Here is a 17,669-nt window from a genome sequence, read left to right on the forward strand (position 1 = left end):
ATACCAAAATAATTTCTGATTAAATACGATTTAAATAATATGATTTCTAATTAATATATTATTCTTATAATATATTAATAAATCATTAAATAACCTCTCTCTCCAAAAGTCATCCTGTCAAGTTGCTATGGTGAAGGCAACCCAAAAGGATCATGCTACTATCAGATTAAGTACATACCAATTATAGTTACGGGCTTAGACACCTAATCCAACAAAAGCACCAAACAAAGGCTAAGGGCGAGATTAGGGTTTAGAAGATATGGAGGCTGGTCTAAAATGGCTAAGAGATGAGTTTAAGATGTTTAAATAGGGCACAAACCCTAAAAAATAGAGGTTGTCCCAGACCTGTATATGCCATGCGTACTCCACGTACATCCAACGTACGTGGGTGGAATTTGCGACCATTAGGAGGCTAGTACGCTAAACATACTCATAGAGTACGCTCCGCGTACTAGCAAAGGACCATATTGAAAACAATTTAACATTAGGGACTAAAAGAGGAACTTACCTAAACTTGAATGTTACATATATTTTCCTAACTAATCAATTAATGTCATCTCTATATTTCTTTCTCTCCAAAATTTCTTAACCTTCACCAAATGCTTATTTCATACCCTTAATTTATAATTGTACTCCTACAAACTCTTAATTACACCCTAATATCAATCAAATCAAAAAGGATTTCGACATTTTTTTTCCTTTTTGTTGTCTTTTCTTTATTATTATTATTATTATTATTATTATTTATTTTTCTAAGATATTTTTTTGTATAAATAGTTATTTAGTTTTATACAGTCGTTCGAATAATTGACAAACATTTAATTTATTATTAATATTAATTTTTATTTCAAAGAATAATGAAAATTAGTTAATAATTTACAGGCGTTCTCACCTTGAGGATCAATTTATGTAAATTTAGATAATAAGTAAGTATCATATATTTTTCGTAATTGTTTTACAACTTTCATAATCAATCGACAATACGAATCATTTAGTAAAGGAAACAAAATTATATGAGAAAACTGTAGAGGAAACCATATATATTACTTACTTAGATATCATAATGTTTTGTTGATAGAGAACCTTATATTGTGATCGACTCGATGTTTATGTTTTGTATAATTATGTATAATACTCAAAGTGTCAATGCTTCCGATGATTAGTGAAAATAAACTTTGCTTTATTATTATTATTATTATTATTATTATTATTATTATTATTATTATAAATGTTATTTATTATAATAATAATAATAATAATAATAATAATAATAATAATAATAAGAATAAATCAAATCAAATTAACAAAAGACAAAATAGACTAAAAACGAACAACAAAAAACATAAAATTAGAAGAGAAAAGTACAATTAGTAACTAGGATGATAAATATAGATTTACTCTAAATCAATTAGTCTAATATGTCTAAATTTCATCAATTAACCCAAATTATTTATTATATAATTTATGCCTTCAACTAACTTTTTCTATAATACTACATCATCCATTTTCAATGGTAATATATATTACCATTTAAAATTATTGTCACTGAATAACCTTTTCCAATAATTTTTTTCTTTAATTTTACATAATCTATCATCATATTTAAATGTTTTTAAAATTATTTTCATTTAGTTAGTTATTTTTAAATGCGTATTATATTTTATAGATGTCAAAGGTAACAAACAAACAAAAATATAAATAAAAATATATCAGGCCTTTATTTTATAAACATACACAAAAAAAATTACAAAATAGTTATAAAAAAGATTAAAAATATTATATAATCGTTATAAATTTTTACTTCATAAATAAACCGTCATTGAATATTTGATTGAAATGAGTAAAAATATTTAAAGTAAAATACAAGGGGTAAAAATATTTAAAGTAAAGTAAAATATGATTAGAAAACAAATACTAATAAGTTTTAAAATAAACTTTTATTGAAGATGCTCTAATACGACATATAAAATTCATTACATATGATTGGTGGTAGATGCATAAATCTTAATTTCTAAACAAGTATATTTTTGTCGGATTTCATTTTTTCCAAGTTTTCTTGCTTTTCCTTGGCTAGCTTCTTGAGCCGAGCCAACTCAAGGTCTCCACTCATTTTCTTCTTGTACATGTCAACAAAAGTTATAGGTTCTTCCATTATCGATTTCTCTCCTTCGTTGATCTTCAACGGATAAACAGTCGCCTCTGGAGCAGGGTTTTGGAATGTCGCTATGGATAGCCGACTGGTTGTTGAATTCACAACGGCCCGATGGTCTGCGTTCTTAAACCTACCGTTGCTCAAATACTGCTCCAAAATGAAAGTTGTGTTATTTTCATGTCATATAACATGTATAACTTCTCAACCAAAAATACACGTAAAGGAAATACGAAAAGGAAATCATCGTATAAATCAATACTATCAACACTTACATGTCCATGATCACCAAGATTGACCACGAATGCACCTTCAACAGGTTGGACCGTTATCCAACTCTTGCCACCATCGCGGGTGGCTTGGAGCCCTCCAACTTGATCTTGAAGCAACAATGTGATCGTTCCTGGATCGGTATGTCGCTTAAGGCCCAATGTGAGATCGGGTTGAGGACACTTCGGATAGTAATTCACTACCACTTTTTGGTCCATATCAACACATGCTTTAGTTAGGGCTTCTTTCTCAAGGCCCATTGCCTCTGATAAGATCTCTAATAGTTTGCACGCCAAACCCATTAACACCTCGCTGTATTCCTTAGTGACTGGCCTCCACTCTTCGGGCTTATCGGGCCACCTTGAGTAGTCTCTTGCTTTTATTGGATATGAGAAGTATGTTACAATCTCTCTCCAATCTCGTACCGTTTCTCCCTACATATACATCAAAAGCCCCATATATGTAATATAATTTATGTATCATATATTCGACTATATTTGAAATCTAAAAGATATAAATATAATATCAAGTTATATAAATGTGTGAAGGTCACATTATATATGAGGTGGTGATAGAAATTAAGTAACGATGGTATCTACCATATTAAAATTAAAATCCCAACTAGCTAAAATGAAAAAAGAAATAAAATAAAATAAACATGTTTAAAAGTCCATATATAGATTCAACTCGTTACAATATCCTATATTATAGGATTCAAGACAAAGAGAATCAATTTATTGTTTTAATAAGAGCTTATTATTTGTATCTATGCTTTTTGATACATTCTAAAATAAAAATAATATTAACATGCCGGAAAAATAACTTCCCATGGTATATTGGTATATTGTTGATTTTGTTCGATTCTAGTACTTTTCATTTTATCTATACTAGATGTCATCCAACTTGTTGAACATGTTCACATTTTACCATTGCAACCTGATATTGTAGGTAATAGATAATATATAAACAGTTTCAACAATTTGTATGATATATAGTGTACAAAAAGAATATGATTAAATATGAAAAAAAAAACCTCCTCTAGTACATCTAACTACCTCCTCCATCATCACAACCATTACCGCCGTTGCCACCACCTCCACCTCTACCACACCTTCCCCATCACCACCAACTCTAGCTCCGCCTTTGCCACCGCTACCACCTCTGCCACCATCATCTCCCCCTCCACCTCCGTCGACCGCCACCATCATCGCCACCACCTATGCCACCAATGTTGGTGTTGGTTGCGATAAAGGATGAGGTGGTGGCAGTGGCGGCGGTGGAAGCAGGGGCATATCTAAGCTTGTAGAAGGTAGGTCCTAGGACCTACCTTTTTTTTAATGCAAGAAATATATATAGAAAATATGTAGGAACTATCTCATTTTTGTTAAAAGACCTATCTATTTTTGCTAAAAGACCAACCTATTTCAGTTTTATATACATAAGGAACTATGTGGTTTTTGGATCTCGATTCGCCACTTGGATGGAAGTGGTGGTAGTGATGGGGACAGTGGTGGTGGCCGTGGTGAACGTGATCGTGGCAAAGTTGAGGTGGTAGAGTTGGTCGCAGAGACTGTGTGGTAGAGGTGGTGGCGTCGACGAAGGTGGAGGTGGAGATGGTGGTGACAGAAGTGGTTGGAGGTGGCGAGGGAGGTTTAGTTTTTTGTTCACATTTAGTTATTTTTTTAAGTATATTATATATCATCCAACTTGCAGCAATTATATTGTTGTTCGATTGTATATGATGTCTCAAAAAAAATTAAATTTATACAAAATCAACATTTAATTCTTATAACTCATTTTCACTTAAAAGGGAATAGTGAATCTAAAAACATGTTTATTGGATGATAGTAACTAACTCCCACTTATCAGGAACAAATATCATTATCAACATATGTACTGAATGACGTTAACAAGTCGCTAATGGTATACGAATTTTATAACCAATGGCAAGTGTATTGAATAACATCGTAATCACAATAAGTTTAATACCTAAATCAAAATTATGAAATAAAATTTTAAATTTTATTTGCATATTCGTTAAAAGTATTATTACAACCATCCAATAACTTGAGTTAATAATAATGATAATTTCATAAGATATAACAATTTGATTAATTTTTTAGAATAAGACCTAAAAGAGCTTACAGTTTAAACCATAAGGTTGTGTTTTCTTTTAATTTTACCAATTTTATAAAAATACTCCGTATTTATATATATTGATACAAGATCAATACATAATCAAATCCGGAAGCAAACTAAAGAACTTTTTTCTCAATGTAAATTTTCAACCAAAATTTACTTGTCCATTATATACACATTGATACAAAAGACTGATTAAAAAAATTCCTAAAAATAAGCATATGCACCTATATATTCATAGCATAATTAAAATCAAAATGCGCATATAGACGGTTTAGATGAAAATCAGTTTTTTCTAAGTGCACATTTTGTGCATATGAGTTGCTATCATTATTATTGTTATTTTTATTATTCCAAAGACACTTCAAATATATAATCTTAGTAAAATATAATTCTTTTTTATTAACTATTAAGCAGATCAAAACATTAATTATAACTATAATAATTATATAGCGTATTTGGTGGAATGTAGGTATTCCAACTAACAATATGTAGTTACCCATCTAACAATATGTGGTTACCCATCTAACAGAGCGTAATAATAACAATAATGACATGATTTGGGACATTTTGTAGATCAAGACTTACCATGAAATATGTCGTTGAATATTGTTTAATTAGATAATAAACCATTGCACCAAACATATTTTTTGCAATGAAAATAAAAAGCAGTGGGTGATATAATAAGCAGCCAATGTTCAATTGTCACGAAATCCGACTCAAAGTAAGTCAACAAAGGAGTTAATTATGTTGTTAAAATAGTGTTCATAAATAAATAAATAAATGTGTATTTTTCAGGATATTTAATTTATTTTTACCGCTGATTTTTAAAGATTCCTACCCAAATATTTAAATTTATTTATTGTGGTAGGATTAAACAATAAGCAATAAATAATAACCATATATTTTATATTTAGCTAGAGTGGTTTTTAATTTCAGTAAATACATTTCGGTCTTTGTAGTTTATATTTTACATTAATTACAGTTTTAGCCTCTGTAGTTGTTAATTTAAGCTTTTTATTTCTTAGTCATTGTAGTTTTGAATTTGCAGATTTGGTTCTCTCGTTTTTAATTTCAATAATTATAGTTTCATTAGTAGATTTGGTCCCCTAGTTTTTAATTTCAATAATTATAGTTTCATTAGTAGATTTGGTCCTCTAGTTTTTAATTTCAATAATAATTATGGTTTCATTTGTAGATTTGGTCCCCTAGTTTTTAATTTCAATAATTATAGTTTTAGTCAATATAGTTTATAGTTCTTAATAGTTACAATTTGAGTAAATTACACGAATGGTCCCTATGGTTTAGATAAATTACACGAAAAAATAGCCTTTTTAGATAAAACAGGGACCAAGTGCGTAACAAAAACAAATAGTAAAGATATTTCGAGTTAAAAGAATATGTCAGGTATCCCATTTTACCATATAGACAGCCTAATTAATTTTTAAAATATTTTTATTAATTGAAATTTTATTTTATTTTTTGAAAAAATTGATTATAGATTGACTTTTTATAAAAATAATAATAAAGTTTCTTATTAGAAACACCATGTTGATGTATTTATCTAAACCATAAGTAACATATGAAAGAATGTTAAAGTTTGCATACCACGTGCTTCTCAGTGAGAAATTCTGAAACGATATCTTACCTTATTTTTAACATAAAATTAAACTAAAAGAATTAATTGAATATTAAAAACGTTTAAAAGTTTTAATAAAAATAATAAATCTAGATATTGTTTTGACAAAAAAAAAAGTTCCATATCAACCATGATATAATCTGTAAACATAAAAACATAAGTACGAGTAATTATTACCTGAAGATGGCTAGAAACAATGAACCCACCTTTCTTCCCACCGGTCATATCAAACCGGAGCTTCTCCTCCGCCGGCAACTGGAAAAACTCTCTAGCAAGCCTTGTCATCTCCGACAACAGTTTCGCGTCTATGCCATGATCCACCACCTGAAAGATCCCCCAATCCTCACAGGCTTTCACAATCTTCTCACAAATCTCCGCCCTACGAGATTTAACACCACCATCACTACCTTCCAAATCATCGATACCTTCAAGTGAGATCACCGGAATCTCGTCGCTGAACTTATTATGAGGCACCTTCGGCCGTTCATCTTCGTCACGAATGAAGCCTTTTTCATGCAACGAGTTTTCGTTCCATTCCATTGATGCGGGTGCCATTTCAGGGTTTTCACAGAGTTTTTGTGTTTATCAAGGGAGGAAGAAGACGTGTTGCAGGTTTCATGGGTTTGTATGGCTTCTATTTGTAGGGATGAATTATGAATAGGAATTCTAAGAATAAATCGGGTTCGGTCGGGTCGGGTCGGGTCGGGTCGGGTACAAACGTAGCAGCTACAACTACCCCACGTGATAATGAGTGGGCCCATGCATGCTTTGAATGGGGGTTGTATCACGTATTCATGTTCTGAATTTTACATGGAAATATTATGGACCCAAAACATTCTTGCTACATACCTTGTTATTTATTTTTTTTCTTTTTAGTTATATTAGTAACATATTATCTTGAAAATGACCACATTTTCTAATATTATTTAACGTTTTGATAACCTGTTAGATAAATAGTCAAAGATATTGTTTAATTGCAAAATATATTAATTAATTGAATTGTTATTTTGGATACAAATCGCAACATGAGAAATCAAATATCCTCCTATATTTTTTTTCAATTTATCCAATTATCCTTCTATTCATTAGATTAAAATAAGTGTCAAAATAAAGAAAGAAATTAAAGAAATAATTAATGAATTTCGTATGTTATTAGTTTATACAAATAGAAAGATAGGTAAGAATAAAATATTTGAAAATATTAGTTTTTTCTTTCGGAACTTGAATTTAAAATGATTAGTCCTAGGAATTTGGAAAATCATCTTTTTTAAACAACAAATATTCATTATAAGGGCACCATTAGCAAGTAACTGTTGGATCTATATACCCAAGAATCATTATGAAGTGATATTGCTAATAATATATGATCATATAGAGTCACATCTTTATCAAGTTTGCACATTTTGTATATTTATTATTAATGTGATTATTAATAAATAATAACAATTATTGTATTTTAAATAGGGAATAATTATTGTTTTATGAAAATAATAATTATAAGAGAGTATTATTTGTTATTACTTCATATGATATGAATTAATAAGACATGCACAACATTTTGGACTAGTTGGATTCTTTTGTCTTTTACATAAAGACAATTTATATTTTATAAACTTAGAGTTTATAAAAAATAAAAAATCTTTCTTATTTAAGGAAGCATGGCCGAAAGTATGATGATGGTGTGGGAGGTTGTTTGTCAACCTTCCACCTTTTGTCTCCCATGCTTCTAAAGTAAATGCTACAATTACTTTAGATTATTTTAATGGTTAAACCTTACTTTTCATGGACAATATAAGAATGTCTTATGCATGAAAAATGTTCAAGTTGTTGGTCTTATTTCTTCTCTTGAAGCACACGGCTGAAACTCTCTCTTCACTTCCTCTCTCTCTCTCTCTCTCTCTCTCTCTCTCTCTTTCTGTATCTTTAGAAGTTAGTTTGGTGGTTTAGAAGACCTCCTGAGTTGTTCCCTTTAGTGCTTACTTTGAGTTAAGAACTTAAAGGTTTAAGACAAATACAAGAAGAAACTAGCATTCTAAGTGTCTTACTCTTGATGGTGGATATTTGTAGAGAAGATCATACACTTTGATCTTTTGCTATAAGACTCCAAAACCAAGTCGGTTCAAAGGCTTCAAAGGGTATCTCTAAAACATCCTATGGTTGGTTTTATTTCATTCTAACCTTTATAAATGGAACCATGATGATTTGATTTTGTTATGAACTAAATAAATTTTTTATTTTTAAAGTCTTCCATTGCCGGTTTTTGTGAAAAACAAAATTTTATTTTGTATCAAAACCCATCAGTAACTAAGCGAGCAAAGAATAATACAAATAAAAGAGAGAAATGAACCAAAATTATAGTAGAAAATAAGAGAAGGGTGAGATATGCCAGTTGACCTAATCTCCACAACCAAGGTTACCACGATATTTACACCAAATATATGATAAAGAAATGATGTTGTCATTAATTTCCGTCGGGGGCACACCAATTTTTTTTGAAGGTCCTTCTCATTCCTTGTCGTCCAAATGTTCCAAATAAGATAGTAAAACACCATATTTATGATCGATTTCTTTCTAGGATAGTTTCCCCAAGTAGCTGCATAATCAATGAAGTCTCTAACGTTTGCAAAGATTCTATTTTGGATGCAACACCATTTAAATACATGATTAATAACTTCCCATTCATACTCACATGTAATGAGTAGATGATCAGTTGCTTAATTAACCTTATTGCATAGAGGACAGAGAGGATTGGGGATGTTAATACCCCTATACATTAAGGCATCAGCCACAAGTAATCTGCACAATGAGGCTATCCAAATCAAGCATTGTACTTTTAGAGGTATCATCTTTGACTAGCAAATTGGCCGCCCGCTATATAAAATAAGCCTTGACTCAATTAACTTTCTCATGGATTTGACAGTGTATTCCCTATTAAAGTTTAGATTAAATCTAAATCCAAACTTGGAAGTGCTCACATTTTCCAATTCACGAATATCAATATATAATTACAAAAGGTCATTTAATTCTATTGCACATGTAGGTTCGAACTTCCACATCCACGAGAAACCATTAATGGATAATCGATCCACCAATAAGCAAAGTTCGACTGAATCAATTAAATACAAGTGTGGGAATTTAATTTGAAATGAAGTAATAACACACCAAGCATCTTTCCAAAATAGAATTTTGACTCCCGATCCAGGAATGAGAGTGAAGATCTCATTTTTATCAATATTAAAATTATTGATAGAATTCACCCCCTTAGGAAATGTTGCACCATATATCATTTGCAGTTTTTTTAGCTATGTAGAGTGTCGGTTTGTTGTTCAAATTGTGAATGCTCGTAATGGCAGATTTCGACAAACTTTCTATCTCATTCATCAACCGCCGTCTCCATTAAACTAGGAGAGATGTGTTTCGAGCTAGGAGAGTTCCAACTTTGAGACCACGAGTAGATTTTGGAGTAATTACTTTCGACCAATCCACCCAATGATTTTTCTTTTTAAGTTCTTCCCCCTACCCCCTCCCCAAAGAAACCTACTTTGGATCTTTTCTAAGTTGTCAATAATGCCCAGTGGTGCTTTAAATAGGGACATATAGTAGGCCGGGAGGCTGCCAAGAATGGATTTGATGAGTATGAGACGTCCACCAAATGATAATGATTTGGCTTTCCAAATAGATAATTTGGAGTAAAAGCGATCGAGGATCGACTTCCAATTCTTTTTAGCGACACTTCGGCTCTAATCGGACCCCTTGATATGTGAATAAGAAGGCACCCTCTAAACATATAACACTATGAATCTAGAAGGTTAATTATGGAGTCATACAAATTTCTAGTTAAACTCGGTGAGTTGGAGGAGCCAACTCGGCGAGTTGAAGATGAAGAATCGTGGATTTAATTGGTCTACTCGACGAGCTGAGGAGCCTCAACTTGGCGAGTAGAATTTGGCTTGACTGCGAAGTTTAATGAGGCAACTCGACGAGTTGAGGAGCCTCAACTCGGCGAGTTGGCCAATCAGAAGGAAACCCTAATTTTTAGAGTTTTGCACCCTATTTAAAAACCTTAAACTTCCTTGACCAACCTCCTTATCAACCTCCTTGTACTCCGGAAACCCTAAAATCGATTTGTAAGCCTCTTGTTGAGAATCTTGTGGTTTTAAGTGGATTTTGTGTGCTTTTGGTGCTTGGTGAAGGTTTGGAAGAGCTTGAAGTTGTTTAGCTTGGAGGGAAGCTTTGGGATTCATAATCTATCACACTTTTAGCAACCATTTGAGGTAAACAGTATTGAACTTAGTGATGAATAACTTAAATCTTCTCATTTGGGTTTTATTGTGATTTTGGCCTTCTTTTTGAGTTTATGGATATGATAGGTGGTGTAAAGGTTCATCCTTTCAGATCTGAGTTTATCGATATGATAGGTGGTGTAAAGGATCTTGAGGTCATGCATGCGTTAATTCGAGTGTTAAGTTCATTTGAAGCTTAAGAGCTTCATCTAGACATGCATGGACGTAAAGTTAGCAACTTTACGTGGTTTCCCAGCTCAAGGAAGTCAGATCTATGCTTTGTGGTCATGCCTTTATGGATTAGGTGCTTAATGAATTAAGCTTCTGTACTTTGAGCGAACTCGACGAGTTGGCTCGATTTCCCTCGATATTTTCAGATGATTAGAGGAACTCGACGAGTTGGTGGGTAAACTCGCCGAATTGGCTTGGGTTTTCTCGATCTTTACAGTTTGATGGAGGAACTCGACGAGTTAAAGGACAACTCGGCGAGTTGGGTCAACTTGGACCGTTGACTTTGACCTTTGATGTATGTATTTGACCAAGTTTCTCCCTAGAGGTGTTTATGATAACTAGATTTGGATTGACAGAAAGTATGGGCTTAGGATAAGACCCATATGGGGTTGGGCCCAATTTGGAAAATTGGGCCATTAGTGGGTCATTGTGGCTCTTTTGGATTTAGACCTCAGTTTTGGTGCATGTTGGGTCAGGAGTAAAACGATCATTTTACCCCAAGTATGGATTATGGATTATGAATTATGGAATGGATCCAATTGCTAATTGGGTGTGTTGTTGGTATTGATAGCTTAGAAGTCAGCAGGACAGCAACTTGGGATTTCTTTCAAGGAGCTTCTGCATTCGAGGTGAATTTTTCCTCACTGTACTTACGGGTCGAAGGCACCAATACCGGCCCTTTTGGATGGTTATCATGGTTTATCGTATGCTTGTATGCTGTAGTGATCTGTTAGATCGGTATCCTGTTAAATAGGATGTTACTATGTTGTGGTGACCTGTTAGATCAGTATCCTGGTAGGTAGGATGTTACTATGCTGTTACGATCTGTTAGATCTATATCCTAGTGGATAGGATGATGCTTTGCTTAGTGATCTGTAAGATGTGTTTGTTTTTCTGTTGACTGGTTATATGTTTAATTGTTATGTATATGTCGACATGTGTGTGTGTGGTTGGGTTGAGGCGGTCCTGCTTTGTGCGGAAGGCCAACAGACCCAGGGTAGCCCAGATAGACTAAAGGCCTGCGAGGCAGTCCAGTCAGGACGAAGGCCCGGAGAGTGGTCCAGATAGGCTATAGGCCCTGTGAGGCAGTCCAATCATGATGAAGGCTCAAGAGTGGTCTGAATAGGCTGTAGGCCCGGTGAGGCAGTCCAGTCATGCCAAAGGCTCGGGAGCGGTCCAGATAGGCTGAAGGCCCTGTGAGGCTGTCCAGTCAGGTTGAAGGCTCATTTATGCACACTATTATTTGTATATGTTACCTGTTTGGGTGTTGGTACTTTGGGGGAACTCATTAAGCTTCATGCTTACAATTTTGGTTTGTGTTTTCAGGTACTCCAGTTGATCGTGGGAAACTCTGATAATGTGAACTTTTTGGAAACTATTTTTTAAAGAGATTCAGATTTTTAAATAATGTTTTGGGAACAACAGTTTTTGTAAATACTTCTATAGAAAAAGGGTTGTTTTGAAAAGTTTAAATTTTATGAAAATTTTAGGATGTTACAAGTTGGTATCGGAGCCTTGGTTTGAGGAAGGATTAGCCTCTCCTGAGAGAGTGAAGGTAGGGTGAAGATCCGCACGAGATGGTGGGAGTCATAGATAGGGGATTTTATAGGAGAATCTGTCTGATCTTATTGCATTCTAGTGTCAATCGGCTCCTCTACACGAATGTTGCTTGCTTTGTGCTTTGTGGAACTCATGAGTGATGTGAGTTAGCCATTAAGTGTATATGTCAAGTCACATGTGGAAAAGGTTGGATAATCTCAAAGTGACAGATTTGACCCTGCAGCGCAACTCTTGTCAGAGTCCAACTGTTACAGGGACGAGTCTGTTACTCGAAGGATTATATAATCTTTATCGCATGTGATTGTATTCATGGAATGCTAATTGAAATTGTGAGGAATTCTTTAGCAGCTGATGACAGAGAAGTGTGGAATCCTAAGATAGCCTAAGGAGCCCTTTAGTGTGGTTGTTTCGTTGTTGAGCAGGTTCCAATAACATTTTGTGGCTAGGTCTTAGAGGACCCGAGATGACTCTTGAGGAAAGTATGGATAGGTGTGGAAGGTAGTATTGGGCCTGTACTACTGGAAGCATAGGATCCATACTCAAATCAAGGAGCATTTTGAAGACTCTAAGGACTAGCCAGGGTAGATAGCATGGTTGGTACCATGGTTCGAGGCAGTGGTTCCATATATGTTGATCGTTTGTATTGCGCCGCTCATGAGAGGATGGGTTTAGTATTATTCATGCCCCTGTGGCGATATTGATGTAGGTTGAATGGTTCAGATCCAGATGAGTATGTTGACAGGAAGTATCGAGGGTTTTGGTTAAAGGTCGTGCCTCGATCCTCGAGACATGGGGAGAAAGCGGTTGTCATGATCGGTTAGAATTCCATATGGGATTAAGTGGTGGATTGTCACTTTGGGTTGTCGTTATTTTTGTGGTAGGGATTTTTCCTTTAGTTTTTCTAAGTTGGAGGGAGTAGGCAGGCTTTGACCTCCCAAGTTAGGTTGGATTCTCAGCTCGAGGTCTGTTGGTCGCGATGGTTAGCGACGACATGTCAGCGCTGGTGTGTGCATGTCGTTTGATGTGGCACGAGTATCATAGCAGTGTGAGAAAGGGTCGTATCCTTGGGAGATGGAAAGGCCAAGTGCAAGATTGTCGTGTGGGTTGGATGCAGAGGAATATGTTTGGATCGTAAATTAGTAGGTTCATATGCTTTTTAGGTGGTTATTATCGGAAGATTCAAGGTCTTCAGTTGTAATTCAGGTTTCTTGTGGGGTTCGTTTGATCCGTACCTGAAGGACCGTTCTTTGGGTGATATTCGTTTCATGTTCAGGTATGGTTGTACCTGGATGGGATGTTTGGGTTATGTTTTGGTTCACCACCAGTGAGTGGTAGTTCGAGTTCTTAGTGGGGGAGAATTGGGAGTTCTCAGGTTGAGTGTCAGTCCTTGATGGTCTTGAAAGTTTGTGGTTTTGGATCATTGTCTTAGGATTAGTTAGGTAGTTGTTGATCGATAGATCCTTTCTAGAAGCAGGTGTGTTCAGTTCCATGAGGGTCTTGATTTCTGGTTTTGAGTATTAGTGTATCCTTGACCATTGGTCGTGGGGGTTCATCAATCATCGAATTTTCCGTGGAAGGTTTAGAGGTGTCAGTCGAGGTTTAGTGATCAGGCCAATTTGTCGTCAAGTTCAATATATTTTATGATTCCTTCGGTCTTCATGTATGTTTACCCTCAATGGTGGAGTGGAAGCTCAGTTCATAGTAGACTTAGGTTTTGGGTAGCCTTCGGGATCATTTTGAAGGTTTTCTCGAGCTAGTGGGGTAGTGTTGGAATTCGTTCAGTCTCACAAGTATGGTGTCTTGTTTCGACCGACCGTGAAGATGTTTTCTGTTTTGATTAAGGTGGCATGTCAATTATCCCTGGTGTTTCTTTTCTCTTCGGATAATATTTTGGGTCTCTTAAGTATGTGTATGGGGGTGTTCCGTGTGACTTGGGCAAGATGGTTTTAGGACTCTTGGTTCGAGTTATGTGCATGGTTCTCCTGGGTTTCAGATTCCCATTTGGATCAAGAGTCCGAGCATTATCCTTTCTACGGATCGTGTGCGACTTTGTTTTCATAAGAATTGCTTGGGCAGCAACTATGTGGTGCTCAGTGGTGCTATGAGAATGTCATCAAGGTCTATGTGTTATCAGAAGCATTCCAGTCATAGGATGTGGGCCTAGTGATCATAAAGATTCATTTCTTCTGCTTGTGGTGCGTTCGGGATTGATGCTTTGCTAGGGGTCTGGCAAGTCGTAAATATGTTGGTTGGATAAAGGAAGTAGTAAGGATTGAGGGAAGTATCAGTCAGGTATCAGAAGGTCTCAAAAGATTGTATGCAACATTTCCAGTTGTTCGCAAGCGCTTGTTAGATTTGTGATTCTCAAGTTGGAAATTCCTTATGTAGTCGTAAATCGTAAGTCTTGGGGATTGTATTAAGTGGGTGCCTAGGCGAAAGTGCCCTAGAATCGGTAAGGGTTGAATGTATCGCAAAATTTCATGGTTTGATCGTCGTTGCTAGTCAAGCAGTGGGCGGTGATGGCATATCATAGAGTTAAAAGGTGTTAAGGTTTGGGTCTTCTTATGGCTTGATTTTGGGATAAGAATCGCGGTCAATATGTTTCGAGGATTATTCGTCATGGTTCTGGTAATGCCCCAGTTAGGGACTGGGGGTAGATTCAGATGGATGGTTCTACCATTGTGAAGGTTGGACTAGTGAGGAGGTTTCAGGCTCATAGTTTCAACATTTCAGGCAATATTAGTATTGCGGGTAGTTTCAGTGTTTTGGGCAGTATCAGTATTGCGGGCAGTTTCAGCGTTACGGGCAGTATCAATATTGCGGGCAGTTTCAGCATTTCAGGCAACATAAGTGTTTCAGGCAGTATTAGTGATTGGGTCTCTTGTGTGTGTGAAGTAATTGATTGATTGGGAAATGTTGTGGTGTTTAAGTAATCTCAAAGTAATTGGTTTAGGCCTGTTGCACGGCTATCGCCTAATTCAAACCGTTACAGGGATGAATCTTCTAGTCAACGGATTATCTGAGCCTTCTGTCGGGAAAAAGTGTTATGTAGTTGTATATCGTCAGTGAATTTGTTTCCCTTTGAATCTGCGATGTGTTAAGGGATTTGAAGCATTTTGTTTGGTATGAGACTCTATGAGGTTGGCTCAGCGGCAGTTCAGCGTGGGAGATCTGACAGAGAGTCGGACTATTGAGACTAAAGGTATTAGATCTTAGGGGAGGTAAAATTGGTCTTTATTCAAAAGTGTAGGGATTTGTTCCTCTTCGAGCTTGAAGAAATATTTTAGGGATGGTTTCCGTAGATCTGGATAGACCTTTAATGATCAGATTTCGAAGTGTTATGGTTGGTCTGTTGTTCGTGAGAGCTTGGCATGGAGTTGCTTCAGTATGGGTGGTCAGTCTGGAAGACAGACCATTATAGATTTCAGGTCTCAATAGGATAGAAGTGGTTTGCATGGGTTGACGTTTTGATTGTTGTCTTCGGGATGGAAGCTTCGGTTCGGGTTCCAGTTGCTAGGGGAAGACTGTCTTAGGCACATAATTTCCGATTGTGATCATCAGGTTGGTCGCTTTGTTATGAGTATTAAGAAGGAGTGATTTCGAGGACAAAATCTAATTTAAGTGGGGGAGAGTTGTAACACCTGGAATCTAGAAAGTTAGTTGTGGAATTATGCCAATTTCTAGTTGAACTCGGCGAGTTGAAGATGAAGAATCGTGGATTTAATGGGTCTACTCGACGAGTTGAGGAGCCTCAACTCGGCGAGTTGGCCACTCAGAAGGAAACCCTAATTTTCAGAGTTTTACACCCTATTTAAAGACCTTAGACTTCCTTGACCATCCTCCTTATCAACCTCCTTATCCTCCTGAAACCCTTAAATCGATTTGTGAGCCTCTTGTTGGGAATCTTGCGGTTTTAAGTGGATTGTGTGTGCTTTTGGTGCTTGGTGAAGGTTTGGAAGAGCTTGAAGTTGTTTAGCTTGGAGGGAAGTTTTGGGATTCAGAATCTATCACACTTTTGGCAATAATTTGAGGTAAAAAGTATGGAATGGTAATTAATATCTTAAATCTTCTCATTTAAGTTTTATTGTGATTTGGCCTCCTTTTTTTATGGATATGATAGGTGGTGTAAAGGTTCATCCTTTCAGATCTGAGTTTGTTTTGCTACCCTTGAGCTTAAAGGTGCAAACTTTAGGAGGATCTTGAGGTCATGCATGCATTAAGTCGAGTGTTAAGTTCATATGAAGCTTAAGAGCTTCATATGGACATGCATGGACATAAAGTTAGCAACTTTGTGTGGTTTCCTAACTCAAGGAAGTCATATCTATGCTTTGTGGCCAAGCCTTTTATGGATTAGGTGATTAATGAATTAAGTTGTTGGACTTTGAGCGAACTCAATGAGTTGGTGGGTAAACTCGACAATTTGGCTCGATTTTCCCCGATATTTTCAGATGATTAAAGGAACTCGACGTGATGGTGGGTAAACTCGGCGAGTTGGCTTGGGTTTTCTTGATCTGTGCAGATTGATGGAGGAACTCGACGAGTTGGGTCAACTTGGACCGTTGACTTTGACCTTTGATGTATGTCTTTGACCAAGTTTGTCCCGAGAGGTATTTGTGATAACTTGATTTGGATTTAGGGAAAGTATAGGCTTAGGATAAGACCTATACGGATTTGGGCCCAATTTGGAAAATTAGGCCATTAGTGGGCCATTATTGATCTTTTGGTTTTAGCCTTAGTTTTGGTGCTTATTAGGTCAAGTATAAAACGGTCATTTTACCCCAAGTATGGATTATGGATTATGGAATGGAGCCTAATTGCTAATTGGGTGTGTTGTTGGTATTGATAGCTATGATGCCGGCAGGGCAACAACTTGGGATTTCTTTCGGGGAGCTTCTACATTCGAGGGATGTCCTTAGAGAATTAATTGTGATATGGTTTCATAATCACTAAGATAACCGTAAAACAAGATACTCAAGTACTCTCCCAACTTTTTAGATTGGAGAAACTTTTATCTTTCTGCCCAATTTGATTCTTCTCATTCGTTCTGCCATATATTGAAACGTTTCCAACGTTTCAGAATATAATCATATTTACTAAACTTTAGTAAATCATGATGAATAGTCTTATCGATCTATGTGGTGGACTTGACTAGTGCACAAGAATGTGTACTCGATCCCTTAGTCCTTCACCAGACTCACATATACATGTGAACAAGGAATTAGTCTTAATTTTCCAAAGATGAAAATTCTCATTCATCATACAATACAACTTGCATGATTCTAAGTTTTTGTCCAATTAAAACTTGGGTGATGAGAATCTTTTCTTATTTGGTAAATTTAGACACTACCACAAACGAAAGAATCAAATTAATATTTCCAATATTGCTAGAAACATACAA

The 17,669-nt window shown here is 35.5% G+C and overlaps 1 protein-coding gene across 1 annotated transcript; it reads right to left on the reverse strand.

Moving 5' to 3' along the window:
- Nucleotides 1-1,918: 1,918 nt before the first annotated feature.
- LOC111897600 (naringenin,2-oxoglutarate 3-dioxygenase) lies at nt 1,919-6,815 on the reverse strand. Its single transcript, XM_023893557.3, has 3 exons — nt 6,375-6,815; nt 2,425-2,853; nt 1,919-2,299 (listed from the first exon to the last, which is right to left on the reverse strand). Exons 1-3 carry the CDS (start codon nt 6,750-6,752, stop codon nt 2,012-2,014), a joined length of 1,095 nt encoding a protein of 364 aa, XP_023749325.1. The 5' UTR covers nt 6,753-6,815; the 3' UTR covers nt 1,919-2,011.
- Nucleotides 6,816-17,669: the final 10,854 nt, after the last annotated feature.

This window comes from Lactuca sativa, chromosome 3 (genome assembly GCF_002870075.4).
Source record: "Lactuca sativa cultivar Salinas chromosome 3, Lsat_Salinas_v11, whole genome shotgun sequence".
Taxonomy (NCBI): Eukaryota; Viridiplantae; Streptophyta; class Magnoliopsida; order Asterales; family Asteraceae; genus Lactuca; species Lactuca sativa.